Here is a 24,304-nt window from a genome sequence, read left to right on the forward strand (position 1 = left end):
CCGAGGCAAGTGGATCACCTGAGGTCAGGACTTTGAGACCATCCTGACCAACATAGTGAAACCCTGTCTCTACTAAAAATACAAAAAATTAATCGGGCATGGTGGTGGGCGCCTGTAATCCCAACTGCTTGGGAGGCTGAGGCAGGGAGAACTGCCTGAACCGGGGAGGTGGATGTTGCAGTGAGCCGAAATTGTGCCATTGCACTCCAGCCTGGGCGATAGAGCGAGATTTGGTCTCAAAAAAAAAAAAAAAAAAAGAATGACATTCTTCAATTCCTTTATAGTAACGTTAGTACACCTTGGAGTATATGAAATGGCCATTCGTGGAGTTTGAATACTAGTGATATCACCAGACTATTCTTTGCTCTCTCTTCCTGCTGCCCCACTCTTGACTGTATTCTCAAAAGCATGATTGGCATCGAATAGTCTTTTTTTTTTTTTTTTTTTTTTTTTTTTGAAACAGAGTCTCACTCTGTCACCCAGGCTGGACTGTAGTGGTGCAATCTCAGCTCACTGCAACCTCCACCTCCTAGGCTTAAGCGATTCTCTGGCTTCGGCCTCCCATGTACCTGGGATTGCAGACACATGACACTATGCCTGGCTAATTTTTGTATTTTTAGCAGAGACAGCGTTTCACCATGCTTGCCAGGTTGGTCCTGAACTCCTGACCTCAAATGATACACTTCCTTGGCCTCCCAAAGTGCTGGGATTACAGGCGTAAGCCACCATGCCCAGCAGATAGTCTTAAAACTCTCTACCAGGGGTCAGCAAGCTGCAGCTTCTGGGTGAAATTGGCCTACAATCTTTTTATTCAGCCCATGAACTAAGAAGGAGTTTTTACACTCCTGAAAAAAACAAAGCATGTAACAGAGACCTTATGTGACTCACAAAGCTTAAAATATCTACTATTTAGTCCTTTATAAAAAAAAGTTTGCTGACCCCTGATTTATAGTGATGGCAAGAATAAAGACAACAAATCACCCAAATGGTCGTTTGTTGTCAGAGTAAATTCAGAAGTTACATACTTGCCTGAACATATATTTATTACAACACTCCATACTAGGTTGTACCTAGAGCACAAGAAGAAAGGAAACAAGTCAGGCGTGGTAGCTCACGTCTGTAATCCCAGCACTTTGGGAGGCTGAGGTGGACGGAATCTGAGATCAGGAGTTCGAGATGAGCCTGGCCAACATGGTGAAACCCCATCTCTACTAAAATTACAAAAATTAGTCAGTCGTGGTGGTGGGCACCTATAATCCCAGCTACTTGGGAGGCTAAGGCAGGAGAATCACTTGAACCCGGGAGTTGGAGGTTGTAGTGAGCCGAGATCGTGCCATCACACGCCCTGGGCGACAAGAGCGAGACTCCATCTCAAAAAAAAAAAAAAAAAAAAACGAAAAAAGGAAACAATGACTCCTGTGTTCTATCCAGTATTCCTTTGAGAAAGCACAGTGGTCTTATTTATATTTTTATGTCTGTCCCCAAAGCACAAAGTAAGCCAAGTTTATATTTTCTTGAGTGGCCTTTGCTTCTCACACCAAGTACCTCCCACAAATCACTAGGAATAGCAAAATCTACAGGAGAAATGTAGATGCTTTGGCACCTGGGCTTTCAAAATAACTAGGGAATTTTGTAAGTTGTAAAAAGCTGTGTTATACCTAAGGTTTGAATTCCTTAAAAGCTGTGACCAAGTAAAAGAAAGTAAATAGAGAGTGGCACAATTAGTGCTTGGTTTTCACTAGAGGGGATGACTGTTAAGTGATCTATCTTAAACATAAAGACCTGGGACTTCTGAAAGTAGCTTTTCCTAATTGGTTGAGGTTATTGGAAAATATAACACCTTCTTAAACAGCATGGTTTAATTATTACCATTTGTCTATATATTTGTTAAAGCCACAGCCTTTATGATTTTGTCAATAATGTTTTAATACTAAGGATTTTTTGCTCAAAATATGATTTTAATTCTCAAAGCTTCTATATGAACATTGGAAAGAGTGATACCTTTTTTAAAAAAGAATTTTTTTAAGGCCAGGCATGGTGGCTCATGCTTGTAATCCCAGCTCTTTGGGAGGCCCAGACAGGTGGATCATTTGAACCCAGGAATTTAGCCTGGGCAACATGGCGAAACTTCATCTCTACAGAAAAAAATGCAACTGTTAGCTGGGTGTGGTGGCATGTGCCTATAGTCCCAGTTACTTGGGAGGCTGAGTCTGGAGGATCACTTGAACCCAGGACGCCGAGGTTGCAGTGAGCTGAGATTGTGCCACTGCACTCCAGCCTAGGCAACAAAAAGAGACCTTGTCTCAAAAGAAAAAAGAGGCTGGGTGCAGTGGCTCACACCTGTAATCCCAGCACTTTGGGAGGCCGAGGCAGGTGGATCACCTGAGGTCAGGAGTTCGAGACCAGCCTGGCCAACATGGCGAAACCCTGTCTCTACTAAAAATACAAAAATTAGCCAGGCGTGGTGGCACACGCCTGTAGTCCCAGCTACTCAGGAGACTGAGGTAGGAAAATCACTTGAACCCTAGAGGCGGAGGTTGCAGTGAGCCGACCTCGCACCACTGCACTCCAGCCTGGGTGACAGAGTGAGACTCTGTCCCCAAAAAAAAACAAAAACAAAAAACAAAATCTAATGCTTTAACTTTCTACATGTAGCAGCCAAGTTTAAAATAAAGGTAGCTGAATAACAAAAGAGGGAAATGAAATTAAAGCTTATGTAGTCATAGCTACTGATTCATCATCAGATCACACTTAAATATTTATTTCCATTATTTGCAGGTTGGGTAAAAAGGGGAAAACAGGTAGAATGTTTAAAACCTTGCAGGTAATCTAATTATTGAGCACTAATTTTAGACTTTTTCTTAAGTTGCTAAGTAACATTAATCATAGCATGAGAAATATTAGCAAAAGTCTAGACTTAACAGACTTTATTCTGTAATCATAAAATATATTTTATTCATGGAACAAACATTTTTATTTTTTAATTTTTTTTCGAGACAGGGTCTCTCTCTGTCACCCAGGCTGGATTGCAGTAGCGTGATCTCGGCTCACTGCAGCCTCCACCTCAAAGTGCTGGGATTACAAGGCATGAGCCACCATGCCTGGCCAAACATTTTTAAACACCTTCTTTATGTCAGTGACTGACCTAAATACTAGGCTCATAAATAGCCATTCAGTTTTTTTTTTTTTTCTCTACCTTTTAGATGTACGTGAGGTAATGGCAAAGAAAAACAAGTTTACAAATCATTTTTTTTAAAGTGCTAAATAGTGATATATGTCTGTGGGAGCCTAGACAAGAAGCACCCTACTCAGTGGAAGAGGTTGAGGCAGCTTTATGAGTTGGAAATGACATTTGGATTGAATTTTGAGGGACGAATAGCAGGCAGGATGAGGACGGAGACTTGCAAATACTACAGTTTGCTTTATAATAGACATTATTTTACCTTTAGAGAGCATGCAATATGAGAAATTAAAGTCCTTTATATTACAGACAATACTCTCACACTAGCCATGATTCTTTATCTGAGACATTAAATAATTTTTAGAAGGACATTCTAAATCGTATCAGGCTTGGGTTTCTTGAGCTTTGTTTACCAGAATGAAAACCATGTTTTAAAACGTATCTGTAGCCAAGACAGTGGATAACCTGATTCAATAATGATTGTTCTTCAAATCTACAGGGATTATTATTATTTAAGATATCTAATTCATAGATATTATTGGATTATTAAACACGAAATAGTACTTTTTTTTGGTTTTAGTGATGGGATCAAGATAGCATTGCATAACTAGTTATTCCTGTTTTGAATACTATTGATAAATACTTATTGTCAGGAACATAGAATCTAAAACACGATCGTTAGTCACTAGATTAAATCCAGAAGTCTGAAAAGTATTGAAAAATGATTTATTAGATACTTCAAATGGGGAGCTCCCTTATGTAAGCTGGCTAAAAAATAATTATTAAACCATCCATGCTAATTAGATAACACATGGATAAATAGAAAAAAGCAGACTGAATTTTAGGCAACTTGGTATATGGAGGATTAAATATTAAGTGAATTGGCTCTAGACAAATTGACCTGGAGCTTCAAATGTGGACAGAAATAAAACATATCTTCAAATGTATACAGATAAAACATGCCTATCAAATGAGAAAAGGAGGGATTACTGTACTATGTACTATACTGTTCTGATAGCTCAACAAATGGATGTAAATCTCCAACATATCCTTTCCATTATTATGGATTCTAAAATCCATTCAGCCATAGTTAAAGAGGTTTTGTCTACCATCTAATTTTTAAAGTAATTATGTAAAACATAACACTGAAATATAAATGGGACTTTAGTAAAGCCTACTGTATTACATGAATTACACTTAGAAGTTTGTTGGAACCTCTCATGTTAGGAAAAGTTCAGCTGTCAGCCTTTTCTTTATTCATTTATTCAAAAAATTGGCCGAGCGCAGTGGCTCGTGCCTGTAACGCCAGCACTTTGGGAGGCCGAGGCAGGCGGATTATTTAGCTCAAGAGTTCGAGACCAGCTGGGCAACATGGCAAACAAAACCCTGTCTCTACAAAAAGGACAAATATTAGCAGGATATGGTGACATGTGCCTGTAGTCACAGCTACTCGGGAGGCTGATGTGGGAGGATGGCTTGAGCCTAGGAGGTAGGGGTTGCAGTGAGCCAAGATCACACCACTACACTTCAGCCTGGACAACAGAACCAGACCATGTCTCAAAACAAACAAAAAATTATTGAGTGCTTATTATGTGCTATTATGAACAAGACTGATGAGGTGGTAGAATTGTAATAGACTGGAAGTCAGAAGAGCCTGTGGTCTTCTAGCTTTTTTTATTATTACATTAGTCCTATACCCTTAGACAAGTCACTTGATATCTATGAACCTTACTTATGAACATCTTCCCTTATGATGAGATGGGAATCAGATAACATTCGTGAAGGGTTTTTTGAAAACCAAATAGCATCATGCAAATATTAAGGACTTAGCATTTTAAGATAATAACAAAAGTATGATTATTGATTAAGAAAGCATCTTGTATTTGCATGCTATGTGAATAGTTACATAAATGAATAAAGTAAAACTGCTGTACAAAAATACGAAGTACTATAATAATTATGCACTTAGAGAATAAAACTCCAAAAAGAGAACAATACCTTTTTGTAGGAATGGAAACATTAGTTAAAAATTTTTGGCCAGCTGTGTAGCTCATGACAGTAATCCCAGCACTTTAAGAGACCAAAGTGCTGGGATTACAGGCTAGGAGATGGGAGGATTTCTTGAGGCCAGGAGTTTGAGACCAGCCTGGTCATCATATGAAACCCCATCTCTTGTTTTAAATTAAAATGTTTTTTTGACTTTTCCTTTTTCTCCCTCAAAAAAGAGAAAAAGAAAGGACAGTGTTCCTAAGGAACCTAGAGCAAAATAGTACCTAATACACCAGAGTCTGGCTCTTTAAGAGTAGCATGGTGTTATCAGCAGTTTTCTCTGGGTTAGTTGTTTTTTTTTTTTAATTAAAAAATGCTGGCAAATACATTTCAGATACTGATTTGCACTTGCCACTGACAAGAGGAAGTATTTTCAGTGGAACTCAAAGCTTGACTAGTATTATACTAATCTAATTAAATGGATTTAAAAGAAATATTTTCAAATTCACCATATAATGTGTTGGTAGTTGCTTTCTATAATACTATTGTCCCTTTTAATAAGAAAATTGAGGTTAAAATCAGTAGAGCTAAAAACTGAAATTTTCTCAGTTTTGTTGAAGAAATCTAAATCACGCTGCTTCTCCACGTATGATCCTTCAGTGATATTTTAAACCAATTGTGCAATACCTGCATTTGGGTACATCTCACTTTTTTTTTTTTTTTTAATTTCACAGTAGTCCGTGTAAAAATACTATGTTCCAAGTTTATTTGATGTGTTTTGCTTATTTATTTTTGTTCAAATTCTCTGTTGCTCTGGAAAACAGTGATGTACATGGACCTGCCGGAAGTAGAATTTTCTTTACGTTTCCTCCTCTTTGGATGTAACGGTGCCCTAAAGAACTGGTTCATCAGTCCAATTAGTGTAGTTGGTTTTTAAAGGGAGTATAGGGGATTTGGCAAATAAGAGAATGAGAATATAGTAAACCTATACACACTAGAATATTTCTCAATGTAGAATTTAATGGTTTTTTTGCATATGAAGGTTACATTTTAGAGTAAAAATAGACCTGTGACTGAAGGAAAATTAAACACTTCATTTCCTTTTTTGGTTTGTTTTGAGACAGAGTCTTGCTCTATCGCCCAGGCTGGTGTATAGTGGCACGATCTCGGCTCACTGCAACCTCTGTTTCCCAGGTTCAAACTGTTCTCCTGCCTCAGCCTTCCGAGTAGCTGGCACGCACCACCACGCCTGGCTGATTTTTGTATTTTTAGTAGAGACAGGGTTTTACCATGTTGACCAGGCTGGTCTCAGACTCCTGACCTCAAGTGATCCACCCACCTTGGCCTCCCAAAGTGCTGGGATTATAGGCGTGAGCCACTACCCCCGGCCAATTCTTAGTGATTTAACAGGAAAAGAATGTATTTAATGTGTCCTTACGTTCATTTTCCTAAATGAGATGCTTTTTTTATTCCTAAGCTTTAACTTTTTTTCCTAAGCTTTTGTTTATTCCTAAGCTTTAACTTTTGATGTTATATGTTTTATATTTGATGTATGCTTTTCTCTTCTAGAAGCCACCAGTGTCCAACAGAAGGTCAATTTCTCTGAAGAAGGTATTTTATTTGTAAATATCATACAATAAATATTTTAAGTCTTTTTCTTTACATTAGAAGCCATTCTGATAGATACTTAAGAAGTGAGAGCAGAGCCGGGGACTGTGGCACATGCCTGTAGTCCCAGCTACTCAGGATGCTGAGGCAGGAGGATCACTTGAGTCCAGGAGTTCTGGGCTGTCTGTAGTGTGCTATGCCGACCGGGTGTCTGCACTAAGTTTGGCATCAATATGGTGGCCTCCCGGGAGCGGGGGACCACCGTGTTGCCTAAAGAGGGATGAATCCATTCAGTTCAGAAACGGACCAGGTCAAAACTCCCATGCTGATCAGTAGTGGGATTGTACCTGTGAATAGCCACTGTACTCCAGCCTGGGCAATGTAGTGAGACCCCATCTCTTAAAAAAGTGAGAACAGAAAATAATGTATTTTTCTTCATGAAAAAAAAATCATGCTTATCTAAACTGTTAACTGGGCAGAAATAATAGGAAAGATAGAATGAGTGATGACAGCCTTACATTTTAATCATCTTTTGTCTATTTGGGTTCATTTTAAGCAAAGGTAATATTTGCTATTATGGTATTAAAATAATCAGTTTTCCAAATTCTCATAATCAGTTTATGTTTGAAAAGTACAGGAGTAAAATTTAGTTTTTTTTGAAGCCCAGCATGATCTGAGGGTGGTCACCTGCATAATAGAATGTTTGTGTGCAGGTGTGTGTACACTACCCCTCCACCACCAACACACACACACAAACACACATCTGAATTTAACTACACACTAATTATATGTAGTTTTCCTCCCCATAAACTTTTTCCACTGTTTAATGCTCATCCGTTCATTTTTGACTCCACATTAAAGGCTTAGAATATAGTTTTTTAGATATTACTGTGAATATTTGTTTAGGAAAGTATTATGTGCTCCAGAGAACACAAACTAAGCTAAATTTTAGTTCATTTGGAACTTTGGGATTCAAAATAATAAGCATGATAAACAAACAGCAGATCTGTATCTGATAACCTAAAAGCCTTCTCTTAATGTTAAATTACTTGCTTGGTTTTTTAAAATTCAGATCTTTTGAGCATTGAAATGAGACTATACTAGTAAACTGTTTACTTCTCTTTAGGAGAAACTGAAGAAGATGATCAGGACAGCTCTCAGAGCAGTGTCACTACTGTTAAGGCCAGATCCAGGGATTCTGATGAATCTGGAGGTAACGTTGCTTTATATACATGTGACTCTTCTCATGGAACTATCTTTGGTATTCCATGAATTTGCTTTTTAAAAAAAACTTTCCAATTTTTATTAATACTTTATAAAAAGTTATGATTTTTTCTTTTAATATTTATTAAAATTAATTATTTCATGTATAGATCTGATTAATAATATGTCATGATATCTAAACAAATCACTTTTAGCTTTTTTTGATATTTGTGGAAAATAAGATACTTTTGTGCTCAAAGGAAGAGTTATTTGTTGTTTTTGAATTTTATAGAGAAACTAATCACATTGCCATTAGAACTGACAACACTATCTGGAGTGTTACTTTTAGGAAGTTTTCATTTAATTAGATAACTACCTTTATCTCTGGGTTTTCAAATTCAAGCCAAGTTATTAATTAACAAGTTCTGATTGTTTATGTGAATTTAAGTTGATTCAATGAAAGAGTTGACTAAAGACTAAAGAGAGAAAAATACCAGTTTGAGGCTTAAGATAATGTTGAACAAGATGATCCCCCCCCCAAAAAGATAATGCTAAACAAATTTGTAAACTCTGTAAATAATGAGTAATTTTATACTTTAGTCCTGCACTTTCCCCTCACCACCTCCTTAAAATTTCTGTAATTCCAATTCTTTTTTTTTTTTTTTTGAGGCAGAGTCTCGCTCTGTCACCCAGGCTGGAGTGCAGTGGCGCGATATCGGCTCACTGCAGCCTCTGCGTCCCGGGTTCAAGTGATTCTCCTGCCTCAGCCTCCCGAGTAGCTGGGATTACAGGTGTGCACCACCACACCTGGCTAATTTTTGTATTTTTAGTAGAGATGAGATTTCACCTTGTTGGCCAGGCTGGTCTTAAACTCCTGACCTCAGGTGATCCACCTGCCTCTGCCTCCCAAAGTGCTGGGATTACAGGTGTGAGCCACCATGCCTGACCTGTAATTCCTATTCTTTACTTCATCATTTCTTTTTTTTTTTTTTTTTTTTTTTTGAGACGGAGTCTTGCTCTGTCGCCCAGGCTGGAGTGCAGTGGCCAGATCTCAGCTCACTGCAAGCTCCGCTTCTCAGGTTCACACCATTCTCCTGCCTCAACCTCCCGAGTAGCTGGAATTACAGGCGCCCGCCACCTCGTCCGGCTAGTTTTTTGTATTTTTTAGTAGAGATGGGGTTTCACCATGTTAGCCAGGGTGGTCTTGATCTCCTGACCTAGTGATGCACCCGTCTTGGCCTCCCAAAGTGCTGGGATTGCAGGCTTCAGCCACCGCGCCCGGTCTACTTCATCATTTCACTTTAAAAATAAGTACATAAGGCCGGGCGCAGTGGCTCACGCCTGTAATCCCAGCACTTTGGGAGGCCGAGGCAGGCGGATCACAAGGTTAGGAGATAGAGATCATTCTGGTTAACACGATGAAACCCCGTCTCTACTAAAAATACAAAAAAATTAGCCAGGCCTGGTGGCAGGCGCCGGTAGTCCCAGCTACTCGGGAGGCTGAGGCAGGAGAATGGCGTGAACCCGGGAGGCGGAGCTTGCAGTGAGCCGAGATCGCGCCACTGCACTCCAGCCTGGGCGACAGAGTGAGACTCCGTCTCAAAATAAATAAATAAATAAATAAATAAACTAAAAATAAGTACATAACCTGGTTTTGTTTTTGTTTTTTGTTTTTTTGAGACAGGATCTCCCTCTGTCACCCAGGTTTGAGTGTAGTGATGCGACCATGGCTCACTGCAGCCTCGACCTCCCAGGCTTAAGCAATTCTCCTGCCTCATCCTCCCAAAGTGCTGAGATTATAGGTGTGGGCCACCATGCCTGGCATTATAAGCCGGTTGATGGGCATTTGGCATTCTGTGTATTTCCCACCCTTCCTCATTTTTCCTATGTATTCTTGATATAGAAATGGAGATTTGTAACACGCTGGTAGTGTCTAGCCAGAATTCCTGGGTTCCATTCCTTCACTTTTTAAAGCTGTTTGCCCTTAGAGAGTTATTTAACTTCTGTGTTCCTCAGTCTCGTCATCTGGATTGTTGTGAGTGTTAAATTAATTCATATATGCAAAACACTTCCTGGCACATAGTAGACACTGAGTGCTGTTACTAGTGTTCATACGTGTTACATGAAGCTCTAAAAATTAGAGATTAATTAAGCCATTTATATAGCCAATAGTTTGCTGCCATTGCTACCAGCATAACTATTTGGAAGTACATAAACCCCAGGTCCTGTGATCGTGCCATCGCACTTCAGCCTGGGTGACAGAGTGAGACTCCGTCTCAAAAAAAAAAAAAAAAAAATGGCCACTTCACCTTTTTGTGTCAATGTGTCTATTTCCAAAATGGCAACCTGATCACTTTTACTTTTATATGGAAACTTTTCTACTTAAAAACATATAAAAATTCTACTTTTATATGTTTTTAAGAAGAGTAGACTGAAAGCAAGGCATGGTGATAGGTACCTATAATCCCAGATACTGAGGAGGCTGAGGCAGGAGGATCCCTTCAGTTCAAGACCAGCCTGGGCAATAACATGAGACTCCATGTCTTTAAAAAAAAAAAAAAAAGAGGAGGGGCGGAGCAAGATGGCCAAATAGGAACAGCTCCAGTCTCCAACTCCCAGCGCCAGCGACACAGAAGACCGGTGATTTCTGCATTTTCAACTGAGGTACTGGGGTCATCTCACTAGGGAGTGCCGGACAATCGGTGCTGGTCAGCTGCTGCAGCCTGACCAGCGAGAGCTGAAGCAGGGTGAGGCATGGCCTCACCTGGGAAGTGCAAGGGGGAAGGGAATCCCTTTTCCTAGCCAGGGGAACTGAGACACACAACACCTGGAAAATCGGGTAACTCCCACCCCAATACCGCGCTTTAAGCAACGGGCACACCAGAAGAATATATCCCTCACCTGGCCGGAAGGGTCCCACGCCCACGGAGCCTCCCTCATTGTTAACACAGCAGTCTGCGGAGATCTAACCGCAAGGCAACAGCGAGGCTGGGGGAGGGGCGCCCGCCATTGCTGAGGCTTAAGTAGGTAAACAAAGCCGCTGGGAAGCTGGAACTGGGTGGAGCTCACAACAGCTCAAGGAAACCTGCCTGTCTCTATAGACTCCACCTCTGGGGGCAGGGCTCAGCTAAAAAAACAACAGGGGAAACAGCAGAGGCCTGAGCAGACGCGAATGACTTTATCTGACAGCTTTGAAGAGAGCAGTGGATCTCCCAACATGGAGGTTGAGATCTGAGAACGGACAGACTGCCTGCTCAAGTGGGTCACTGACCACTGAGTAGCCTAACTGGGAGACATCCCCCACTAGGGGCAGTCTGACACCCCACACCTCACAGGGTGCAGTACACCCCTGAGAGGAAGCTTCCTAAGTAAGAATCAGACAGGTACACTCGCTGTTCAGCAATATTCTATCTTCTGCAACCTCTGCTGCTGATACCCAGGCAAACAGGGTCTGGAGTGGACCTCAAGCAATCTCCAACAGACCTATAGCTGAGGGTCCTGACTGTCAGAAGGAAAACTATCAAACAGGAAGGACACCTATACCAAAACCCCATCAGTACGTCACCATCATCAAAGACCAGAGACAGATAAAACCACAAAGATGGGGAAAAAGCAGGGCAGAAAAGCTGGAAATTCAAAAAATAAGAGCACATCTCCCCCTGCAAAGGAGCGCAGCCCATCACCAGCAACCGATCGAAGCTGGTCAGAGAATGACTTTGACAAGATGAGAGAAGAAGGCTTCAGTCCATCAAACTTCTCAGAGCTAAAAGAGGAATTACGTACCCAGCGCAAAGAAACTGAAAATCTTGAAAAAAGAGTGGAAGAATTGACAGCTAGACTAATTAATGCAGAGAAGGTCATAAACGAAATGACAGAGATGAAAACCATGACACGAGAAATACGTGACAAATGCACAAGCTTCAGTAACCGACTCGATCAACTGGAAGAAAGAGTATCAGCGATTGAGGATCAAATGAATGAAATGAAGTGAGAAGAGAAACCAAAAGAAAAAAGAAGAAAAAGAAATGAACAAAGCCTGCAAGAAGTATGGGATTATGTAAAAAGACCAAATCTACGTCTGATTGGGGTGCCTGAAAGTGAGGGGGAAAATGGAACCAAGTTGGAAAACACTCTTCAGGATATCATCCAGGAGCACTTCCCCAACCTAGTAGGGCAGGCCAACATTCAAATTCAGGAAATACGGAGAACACCACAAAGATACTCCTCGAGAAGAGCAACTCCAAGACACATAATTGCCAGATTCACCAAAGTTGAAATGAAGGAAAAAATGTTAAGGGCAGCCAGAGAGAAAGGTCGGGTTACCCACAAAGGGAAGCCCATCAGACTAACAGCAGATCTCTCGGCAGAAACTCTCCAAGCCAGAAGAGAGTGGGGGCCAATATTCAACATTCTTAAAGAAAAGAATTTTCAACCCAAAATTTCATATCCAGTTCCCATATCCATAACTAAGTTTCATAAGTGAAGGAGAAATAAAATCCTTTATATACAAGCAAATGCTTAGAGATTTTGTCACCACCAGGCCTGCCCTACAAGAGATCCTGAAGGAAGCACTAAACATGGAAAGGAACAACAGGTACCAGCCATTGCAAAAACATGTCAAAATGTAAAGTCAATTGATGCTAGGAAGAAACTGCATCAACTAGCAAGCAAAATAACCAGCTAATATCATAATGACAGGATCAAGTTCACACATAACAATATTAACCTTAAATGTAAATGGGCTAAATGGTCCAATTAAAAGACGCAGACTGGCAAATTGGATAGAGTCAAGATCCATCAGTTTGCTGTATTCAGGAGACCCATCTCACATGCAGAGACACACATAGGCTCAAAATAAAGGGATGGAGGAAGATCTACCAAGCAAATGGAGAACAAAAAAAAGCAGGGGTTGCAATCCTAGTCTCTGATAAAGCAGACTTTAAACCATCAAAGATCAAAAGAGACAAAGAAGGCCATTACATAATGGTAAAGGGATCAATTCAACAGGAAGAGCTAACTCTCCTAAATATATATGCACCCAATACAGGAGCACCCAGATTCATAAAGCAAGTCCTTAGAGACTTACAAAGAGACTTAAACTCCCATACAATAATAATGGGAGACTTCAACACTCCACTGTCAACATTAGACAGATCAACGAGACAAAGTTAACAAGGATATCCAGGAATTGAACTCATCTCTGCACCAAGCGGACCTAATAGACATCTATAGAACTCTCCACCCCAAATCAACAGAATATACATTCTTCTCAGCACCACATCGCACTTATTCCAAAATTGACCACATAATTGGAAGTAAAGCACTCCTCAGCAAATGTAAAAGAACAGAAATTATAACAAACTGTCTCTCAGACCACAGTGCAATCAAACTAGAACTCAGGACTAAGAAACTCAATCAAAACCGCTCAACTACATGGAAACTGAACAACCTGCTCCTGAATGACTACTGGGTACATAATGAAATGAAGGCAGAAATAAAGATGTTCTTTGAAACCAATGAGAACAAAGATACAACATACCAGAATCTCTGGGACACATTTAAAGCAGTGTGTAGAGGGAAATTTATAGCACTAAATGCCCACAAGAGAAAGCAGGAAAGATCTACAATTGACAGTCTAACATCACAATTAAAAGAACTAGAGAGGCAAGAGCAAACACATTCAAAAGCTAGCAGAAGGCAAGAAATAACTAAGATCAGAGCAGAACTGAAGGAGATAGAGACACAAAAAACCCTCCAAAAAATCAATGAATCCAGGAGTTGGTTTTTTGAAAAGATCAACAAAATTGACAGACCGCTAGCAAGACTAATAAAGAAGAAAAGAGAGAGGAATCAAATAGATGCAATAAAAAATGATAAGGGGATATCACCACCGACCCCACAGAAATACAAACTACCATCAGAGAATACTATAAACACCTCTACGCAAATCAACTAGAAAATCTAGAAGAAATGGATAATTTCCTGGACACTTACACTCTCCCAAGACTAAACCAGGAAGAAGTTGAATCCCTGAATAGACCAATAGCCAGCTCTGAAATTGAGGCAACAATTAATAGCCTACCCACCAAAAAAAAGTCCAGGACCAGATGGATTCACAGCTGAATTCTACCAGACGTACAAGGAGGAGCTGGTACCATTCCTTCTGAAACTATTCCAATCAATAGGAAAAGAGGGAATCCTCCCTAACTCATTTTATGAGGCCAATATCATCCTGATACCAAAGCCGGCAGAGACACAACAAAAAAAGAGAATTTTAGACCAATATCCCTGATGAACATCGATGCAAAAATCCTCAATAAAATACTGGCAAACTGGATTCAGCAGCACATCAAAAAGCTTATCCACCATGATCAAGTGGGCTTCATCCCTGGGATGCAAGGCTGGTTCAACATTCGCAAATCAATAAACATAATCCAGCATATAAACAGAACCAAAGTCAAGAACCACATGATTATCTCAATAGATGCAGAAAAGGCTTTTGACAAAATTCAACAGCCCTTCATGCTAAAAACGCTCAATAAATTCGGTATTGATGGAACGTACCTCAAAATAATAAGAGCTATTTATGACAAACCCACAGCTAATATCATATTGAATGGGCAAAAACTGGAAAAATTCCCTTTGAAAACTGGTACAAGACAGGGATGCCCTCTCTCACCACTCCTATTCAACATAGTGTTGGAAGTTCTGGCTAGGGCAATCAGGCAAGAGAAAGAAATCAAGGGTATTCAGTTAGGAAAAGAAGAAGTCAAATTGTCCCTGTTTGCAGATGACATGATTGTATATTTAGAAAACCCCATCGTCTCAGCCCAAAATCTCCTTAAGCTGATAAGCAACTTCAGCAAAGTCTCAGGATACAAAATTAATGTGCAAAAATCACAAGCATTCTTATACACCAGTAACAGACAAGCAGAGAGCCAAATCAGGAATGAACTTCCATTCACAATTGCTTCAAAGAGAATCAAATACCTAGGAATCCAACTTACAAGGGATGTAAAGGACCTCTTCAAGGAGAACTACAAACCACTGCTCAGTGAAATCAAAGAGGATACACACAAATGGAAGAACATACCATGCTCATGGATAGGAAGAATCAATATCGTGAAAATGGCCATACTGCCCAAGGTTATTTATAGATTCAATGCCATCTCCATCAAGCTACCAATGAGTTTCTTCACAGAATTGGAAAAAACTGCTTTAAAGTTCATATGGAACCAAAAAAGAGCCCGCATTGCCAAGACAATCCTAAGTCAAAAGGACAAAGCTGGAGGCGTCACGCTACCTGACTTCAAACTATACTACAAGGCTACAGTAACCAAAACAGCATGGTACTGGTACCAAAACAGAGCTATAGACCAATGGAACAGAACAGAGTCCTCAGAAATAATACCACACATCTACAGCCATCTGATCTTTGACAAACCTGAGAGAAACAAGAAATGGGGAAAGGATTCCCTATTTAATAAATGGTGCTGGGAAAATTGGCTAGCCATAAGTAGAAAGCTGAAACTGGATTCTTTCCTTACTCCTTATACGAAGATTAATTCAAGATGGATTAGAGACTTAAATGTTAGACCTAATACCATAAAAACCCTAGAAGAAAATCTAGGTAGTACCATTCAGGACATAGGCATGGGCAAGGACTTCATGTCTAAAACACCAAAAGCAACGGCAGCAAAAGCCAAAATTGACAAATGGGATCTAATTAAACTAAAGAGCTTCTGCACAGCAAAAGAAACTACCATCAGAGTGAACAGGCAACCTACAGAATGGGAGAAAATTTTTGCAATCTACTCATCTGACAAAGGGCTAATATCCAGAATCTACAAAGAACTCAAACAAATTTACAAGAAAAAAACAAACAACCCCATCAAAAAGTGGGCAAAGGATATGAACAGACATTTCTCAAAAGAAGACATTCATACAGCCAACAGACACATGAAAAAATGCTCATCATCACTCGCCATCAGAGAAATGCAAATCAAAACCACAATGAGATACCATCTCACACCAGTTAGAATGGGAATCATTAAAAAGTCAGGAAACAACAGTTGTTGGAGAGGATGTGGAGAAATAGGAACACTTTTACACTGTTGGTGGGATTGTAAACTAGTTCAACCATTATGGAAAACAGTATGGCAATTCCTCAAGGATCTAGAACTAGATGTACCATATGACCCAGCCATCCCACTACTGGGTATATACCCAAAGGATTATAAATTATTCTACTACAAAGACACATGCACACGTATGTTTATTGCAGCACTATTCACAATAGCAAAGACTTGGAATCAACCCAAATGTCCATCTGTGACAGACTGGATTAAGAAAATGTGGCACATATACACCATGGAATACTATGCAGCCATAAAAAAGGATGAGTTTGCGTCCTTTGTAGGGACATGGATGCAGCTGGAAACCATCATTCTTAGCAAACTATCACAAGAAGAGAAAACCAAACACCGCATGTTCTCACTTATAGGTGGGAACTGAACAATGAGATCACTTGGACTCGGGAAGGGGAACATCACACACTGGGGCCTATCATGGGGAGTGGGGAGGGAGGAGGGATTGCATTGGGGAGTTATACATGATATAAATGATGAATTGATGGGTGCTGACGAGTTGATGGGTGCAGACGAGTTGATGGGTGCAGTACACCAACATGGCACAAATATACATATGTAACAAACCTGCACGTTATGCACATGTACCCTAGAACTTAAAGTATAATAAAAAAAAAAAGAAAAGAAGAAGAAGAAAGAAAGAAAAAGAGTATACAAAAATATTGCCCACTTGCAATAAAAGTTTAAAGCAAAACTGGATACTAATGATTTCAAGATGATCCACTGTTGTAAACTTACAAAATGTTTCTCAACTCAAAGGTTTTATTATCTCATTACCTTGTAGCATGTTCTGTATCATAACAATTTTTTAAGTGATTATTAGCTAATTTTTTAGATGTGACATGACACTTTAGAAACTTTTTTAACCTTTTTTTTTTTTTTGAGATGGAGTCTCACTCTGTCGCTCAGGCTGGACTACAGTGGTGCGATCTCGGCTCACTGCACCTCTGCCTCCCGGGTTCAAGCAGTTCTCCTGCTCTCAGCCTCCTAAGTAGCTTGGATTACAGGCACGTGCCACCACGCCCAGATAATTTTTGTATTTTTAGTGGAGACGGGGTTTCATCATGTTGGCCAGGCTGGTCTCGAACTCCTAACCTCAGGTGATCCGCTTGCCTCAGCCTCCCAGTGTGTTGGGCTTATAGGTAAAAGCCACTGCACCCAGCCTAGAAACTTTTTAAAATAAATTATGCATCCAAGTTTTTAACCACCTGGGAGTTATCTGAATATTTTTGCTCTTTTTATTAATTTTTCACTGTTATCTTATAAAATGTGCAGTTTAAAAGTTGAATATTATTTATAGTGTACTGTTTTTTATTTTTTAGATAAAGCCACCAGATCATCTAGTCAATATACAGAATCATTTTGGCAGTCATCACAAAGTAAGTAAAGCTGTGTTTACAGGTCTACCTGTGAGCTTGGTCAAATGCTGTTCCTATTTTTGAAGATCGTCTTTTGAAATTTAATGTAAATATTGAAAAAGAGGAATAATGAATACTAAAAAAAAAAAAACTTATCCAATATATCTCTACCCCTTGACCTTATGATGCTTATGGAGTTGTTATTCTCTATATCCAAACCTGAATTTGAACTTAAAAAACAAGCAAAGAAACTACTGCTTCCTGTGAATTGTTGAATGTCTTTGCTAGCAATATAAATGGGTTGATTGTTTTTAACAGACTAATGTAGTAGTTTGAGCCTATTTATATGCACTTATTCTAATAAGGACATAAAATTTTATATTAGTACAATTTCAACTCTGTTGTAAAAGTTTGGAAGGATGAATGAATAAGTGATAAAGCACATGTAATAAAAAGTTAATGGTAAGCTCGGTGATGGGTATATAAATAGTCATTTCAGTCTTACAACTGAAAATTTTTGTGATCAAATATTGAGAAAATATAACAAAAAAGGATTGGAAAGTAATATACCAAAATGCTAATAATGATTTGCTTAAGAATCATTGGTGGCATTTTTTTTAACTTTATTATTTTCTTTTCTTTTTTATGTTTTTGAGACAGGTTCTCGCTCTGTTGCCCAGGCAAGTGTAGTGGTGCGATCATGGTTCACTGCAGCCTCGAACTCCTGGGTTCAAGGGATCCTCCTGCCTCAGCTTCCTGTGTAGCTAAGACTATAGGCACGTGCCACCATGCCCAGCTAATTTTTAAATTTTTTGTAGAGACGGAGTCTCACTGTGTTGCTCAGGCTGGTCTCAAACTTTTGGGCGCAAGCATTCCTCCCACATCAGCCTCCCAAAATGCTGGGATTGCAGGTGTGAACCATTGCACCCAGCCACCTTTATTATTTTGGTACTACTGTTTTTTTCTTTTGACATTTTTAAATCAAGTCTCCCAAAATCTGAGTTATTAACCAAAAATATCTTTGTATGTAAAAACCTTCAAGAACTTTTTTATTCCTTCCACATTACTTCCTTTTCTTAAGAAAAAGCCTTTGGAAGGCCGGGCATGGTGGCTCACGCCTGTAATCCCAGCACTGGGAGGCTGAGGCAGGTGGATCACGAGGTCAAGAGACCGAGACCATCCTGGCCAACATGGTGAAACCCCATCTCTACTGAAAACACAAAAATTAGCTGGGCATGGTGGCAGACACCTATAGTCCTAGCTACTCGGGAGGCTGAGGCAGGAGAATGGCCTGAACCCAGGAGGAGGCGGAGCTTGCAGTGAGTAGAGATTGCGTCACTACACTCCAGTCTGGGCGACAGAGTGAGACTCCGTCTCAAAAAAAAGAAAAAATGAAAAAGCCTTTGGAAATCTGTTTTATAATCATTGTATTTATAGAATTCAATTTTTTATTTTTCATTTTAATTTTTAGTAGGTTCTGGATTTGTGACTATAAAATGAGACATAAAATGAATTAGCTGCTGGAAAAAAATCAGTTGTGGAAAATTACTCTTTGAATTATTTTATGTATTTGCCCTATTTTACTCCAAATCTTTGATCTTTGGAAATTCTTAAATGTGTCTACCTGTATAAATGATGTTATACCCATGCAGTGAGATACTATTTAGGCTGGGGGCGGTGGCTCACACCTATAATCCCAGCACTGTGGGAGGCCGAGGCAGGTGGATTACTTGAGGCCGGGAGTTCGACAACAGCCTGGCCAACATGGTGAAACCCCGTCTCTGCTAAAACTACAAAAATTAACCAAGTGTGATGGTAGGTGCCTGTAATCCCAGCTACTTGGGAGGCTGAGGTAGAAGAATTGTTTGACCCCAAGAGGCGACGGCTGCAGTGAGCTGGGATCGCACCACTGCACTCCAGCCTGGGTGACAGAGTGAGACTTCTTCTCAAAAAAAAAAAAAATACTATTTAGAAATGAAAAATGAGTTATATATGATGAGTTATATATACTAATGAAAAGGTGATCAAGATGTATTTCATTGACTTTAAGATACTATTGATTTTATGTATCAATGAGAAAGAAAAACCATCCAGTTAAACTGTGCCATACCATTAATTAAAAGATACATCTGTAGATCAGAGGGCATTTTTTAAAAAGTATGTCTTAGAATTTGATGAAAGAAAGTATTAAAAGGTATGTATCCACTTTTTAAAAAGTATATTTTTAGTATAGACTGAAAACAAAGCTGAGAGAATATATATCTGTCTTACTTACCGTAGTATTTCTACATTCAATGTTTTGCACATACTTAACAGATAGATATTCGTGAATTTTTAAATTACGCATTTCTAGAATGGCACTTTTTTAAAACAGCTAGCATATGTTTGTATTCAGAAAAAGTTGAAAATAAATAAATGTAAATGGATACTTGTATTTATCATTAAAGAGTAACTCATTTCCTCAGGGCAGATTTGAAAATTCACCTTGTTATAATTGTAATGTCATTTGTTAGTCATCCCATTGTGTCATTTTACAATTATCCTTAAATACCTCCTCAAAACCTGAAGTAGCATGTTTTACTTTATAACTACTTTGCAATGTCCATAAATCTGCATAGATAGTACATACCATTTCTCTATGGTATGGTATATGGTATATGATATGGACTGCCTGGATTTGTATCTCGGCCCCACTACTTTTAGATATATAATTTTGGAAAAATTACCAATTTTGGTTTTCCCCCTTTTTTTTTCGACATAGAGTCTCGCTCTGTCGCCCAGGCTGTAGTGCAGTGGCACAATCTTGGCTCACAGCAAGCTCCGCCTCCCGCGTTCATGACATTCTCCTGCTTGCCTCAGCCTCCTGAGTAGCTGGGACTACAGGCACCCGCCACCATGCTGGGCTAATTTTTTTTTGTATTTTTAATAGAGACAGGGTTTCACCATGTTAGCCAGGATGGTCTTGATCTCCTGACCTTGTGATCTGCCCACCTTGGCCTCCCAAAGTGCTGGGATTACAGGCATGAGCCACCGCATCCAGCTGGTTTTCCCTTATTTATAAAATGGGAACAACAATAGCATCTGCCACACAAGAATTAAGCAAAATTGGCTGGGCACGGTGGCTCAAGCCTGTAATCCCAGCACTTTGGGAGGGCGAGGCAGGCAAATCATTTGAGGTCAAGAGTTTGAGACCAGCCTGGCAAACATGGTGAAACCCTGTCTCTACTAAAAATACAAAATATTTAGTCTTGCGTGGTGGTGTACACCTGTCATCCCAAGTACTTGGGAAGCTGAGGCAGGAGAATATCTTGAACCCGGGAAGCAAGGGTTGCAGTGAGCTGAGATTGCACCGCTGCACTCTAGCCTGGGTGACAGAGTCAGACCCTGTCTCAAAAAAAAGAATTAAGCAAAATTATACTCAATAGCTGATACACATTGACTATACGTAGTCATTGTTTTGATGGTACTGATCCTAAAACTGACTCCTTCTTGTTGTCCAATTCCTAAACATTTTGAAGTTTAGAAATGAGGGGAAAAGAAATACACACTTTATATATATATATAGTATATGCATGGTTTATATATATATATACACACACACTTATATACTTACATGCTTGGAACTGATGAATGTTTTTTGTTTGTTGTTTGTTTTTAGTATCCACAGTAAACAAGCAAAATGTCTATGCAGCATGTTTTTTGTTATTTTCAAGTATTCTATGACCTTATCCCTGTTTTCTGTTTCAGGTCACAACTTCACAGCTCATGATAAGCAACCTTCAGTGTTGAGTAAGTAGTTGGTTGCCTGCTCTTTTTTCAGTCAATCAATTTTTTTTTTTTTTTTTTTTTGACGCGGGGTCTCACTCTATCGCCCAGGCTGGAGTGCAGTGGTGCTATCTCAGCTCACTGCAAGCTCCGCCTCCCAGGTTCACGCCATTCTCCTGCCTCAGCCTCCTGAGTAGCTGGGACTATAGGCGCCCACCACCACGTCCGGCTAATTTTTTGAATTTTTAGTAGAGACGGGGTTTCACCGTGTTAGCCAGGATGGTCTCAATCTCCTGACCTTGTGATCCGCCCACCTCGGCCTGCCAAAGTGCTGGGATTACAGGCATAAGCCACCGCGCCCAGCCTCAGTCAATCAATTCTAACCTTGCCTCATTCTCCCAGCAAAAGCCGTAATAAAATTTCAAGTTGTTTTACCCCTCTTTACCTTTTTAATTCACCACGGATTGGTACTACCTGTAATAATTACTCTGTGATGTGGAAATGTGTTCAGGGCTGTTTTACCACAAGTAATTTATATTGGGTGATAATACGTTTATTTGCTACCTGCTTTGCTGTAGGAAGTGGTTCATCCTCACTGATAGGATCCTTTGAAATTATTTTTTACTTATGAAACTATTGCTTTTATTGTTTTCTTCCCCTCTTTTATTTTGTCTTTCTGATAGATTAATTTTATAGCACTGGAATATGGTATAAACTTTCAAAGTATGGGAAATTATCTTTTGATATATGTATTTGCTTCAGGCTCAGGATATCAAAGAACTCTTGAGGAATGGGCCCCGCAGACTGCAAGAATAAGAACTAGGATGCAAAGTAAGTAGATAAAGCTCTGTTAGTGAAATAATCTGAAGCATATTGGCTATGTTTTCCTTGACAAAAATGTTTAGTTCTTCAGGTAAACATTTAGGTTGTTTGTGATTTCACTAATAAAGTACAGCTGTGATTACTAGGTTAGTAATTTCTATTTGCTTGGACTGGCAGCACATGGGCTAGGTGTATGTAGAATGTAAATACTGGCAGGAGCAAACCAGAGATTGATGGGTCTTAACAAGCTCTCAGTTCTAGCAGCAATACAGTCTGTATACAATAATGAAATTCTACTCTTTTGACAATACTTATTTTTTGCTTTTAGCAGATTTTGGAACAGCTTTGTGTACTCATAATTTTACATAATAAAGGCTGAAATGCACAAGTTATATTTTCGTGTTTAGGGTTTTGTTTTGTTTTTTTCTGTTTTTTGTTTTGTTTTGTTTTGTTTTTGAGATGGAGTCTCTCTCTGTCGCCCAGGCTGGAGTACAGTGGTGCAATCTCGGTTTACTGCAACCTCTGCCTCCCGGGTTCAAGCAGTTCTCCTGCCTCAGCCTCCCAAGTAGTTAGGACTGCAGGTGTGCACCACCACACCTGGTTAATTTTTCTAATTTTACACACCCAGCTAATTTTGGTAGTTTTAGTATAGATGGAGTTTCACCATATTGGTCAGGCTGCTCTTGAACTCCTGACCTCATGATCCACCTGCCTTGGCCTCCCTAAGTGCTGGGATTACAGGCTTGAGCCACCATGCCCAGCCTTTCTAGGTTTTTGTGTTTTGTTTTGTTTTTGTGTTTTTTGAGATGAAGTCTCCCTCTGTTGCCCAGGTTGGAGTGCAGTGGCACGATCTCAGCTCACTGCAGCCTCCGCCTCCCACATTCAGGTCATTCTTGTGCCTCAGCCTCCTGAGTAGCTAGGACTTGCATGCATGCGCCACCATGCCCAGCTAATTTCTGTAGTTTTAGTAGAGACGGGGTTTCACCATGTTGGCCAGCCTGGTCTTGAACTGCTGACCTCTAGTGATCTGCCTGCTTCAGTCTCCCAAAGTGTTGGGATAACAGGCATGAGCTACCACACCCAGCCTCATGTTTAGGTTTTGGATGGATTAAATGTCACAGAATTTAAGGAATACTATAAATTTATATGATAAAACCATCATACTCTGAACTCACTTTCTATAATTTCTGTGGAAATGTGTCCACATTAAATCTTGACCATATTTTTTTAAAGTCCATGCATATTCTCTGCTTTAAGTGACCTTTAACCTCGCTCCCTATTTTACTCATCTAGCCACAATAGGTCTGGAGGTCATCAGGTATTCTCTTAGTTTTATTTAGATAATGTAAAAATCCACATCATGTATCTCTTGCTCATGGGATAATTAACTCTGTAATTGGACCAGATGATGTCTGTGGCCCTGCTTTTCCATCAGTAAACTGGGAGTGGTCATAATTCATTTTTTCTCAGCAGTGACTTTTTTAGCGCACATATAAGTGAATTCTTCAGCAGCCTAGAACCAAAGTAACTTTTTGCCCATGTCTTATTGTCGATTGTCATTTCTTATAGCTGTGAGTATATGCCTGATATTAGAAAACCATTTCCTCTTATAATTTGCTCTTCCTGACCTATTGTAGTTAGGAAACCAAATATTAATTATTCAGCTTATTAGAATTATGTTTACAACCAGAATCAAACATTAAAATTAAATTTGAAGACCCAAGAGATACTCTTGGATGTAAAAATGCATGAGTTTTAGTATATATAATGTGAAAAGCTCAGAGGCATCTGTGTCATTTCTTAGTTCTTAACTATATATTCTGAGTAATTAATATCAGATAAATGACTTCCAGATAAGTGAAGTTAGTACATACCAGAAAATGTTTGCATAATTTTTCCTCTAATAAGACACTGCAATACAGAAGGAAAAAATAATTATATTGAACATCTAATTGAAATGCAGAAATAGATATTTTTAGTTGCTAAATTGATAGCTAATTTTTAGTGTTTTATCTGTTTGCATTTCTACTTTGTCTTAAGTTACTATATTTATTATGGCTTACAGAATTATACCTTGGTTGCTAGCCACCTACCATATATAGATACCACATTGAGCTTTCAGAGTTATGTAACGGTAACATACCAGACGTGTGCATGTAATAGGATCTTTTAGACATTCAACCACATGAGGACTTTAAGATAGAACGATGAGCAAGAAGAAAATATTTTCA

General features: G+C 39.4%; 1 protein-coding gene across 4 annotated transcripts in view; it reads left to right on the forward strand.

Moving 5' to 3' along the window:
- The window catches only part of TOR1AIP1 (torsin 1A interacting protein 1), a 46,879-nt gene that overhangs the window by 13,173 nt on the left and 9,402 nt on the right, over window positions 1-24,304 (forward strand). For all 4 annotated transcript variants that reach the window (XM_010375656.2, XM_010375658.2, XM_010375657.2 and 1 more), the window contains 5 exons: window positions 6,740-6,781; window positions 7,905-7,991; window positions 17,451-17,507; window positions 21,234-21,275; window positions 22,014-22,082. In XM_010375656.2, the coding sequence (XP_010373958.1) occupies window positions 6,740-6,781; window positions 7,905-7,991; window positions 17,451-17,507; window positions 21,234-21,275; window positions 22,014-22,082 (297 nt within the window). The remainder of the gene's footprint in view (window positions 1-6,739; window positions 6,782-7,904; window positions 7,992-17,450; window positions 17,508-21,233; window positions 21,276-22,013; window positions 22,083-24,304) is intronic.

This window comes from Rhinopithecus roxellana, chromosome 8, assembly GCF_007565055.1.
Source record: "Rhinopithecus roxellana isolate Shanxi Qingling chromosome 8, ASM756505v1, whole genome shotgun sequence".
Lineage (NCBI taxonomy): Eukaryota > Metazoa > Chordata > Mammalia > Primates > Cercopithecidae > Rhinopithecus > Rhinopithecus roxellana.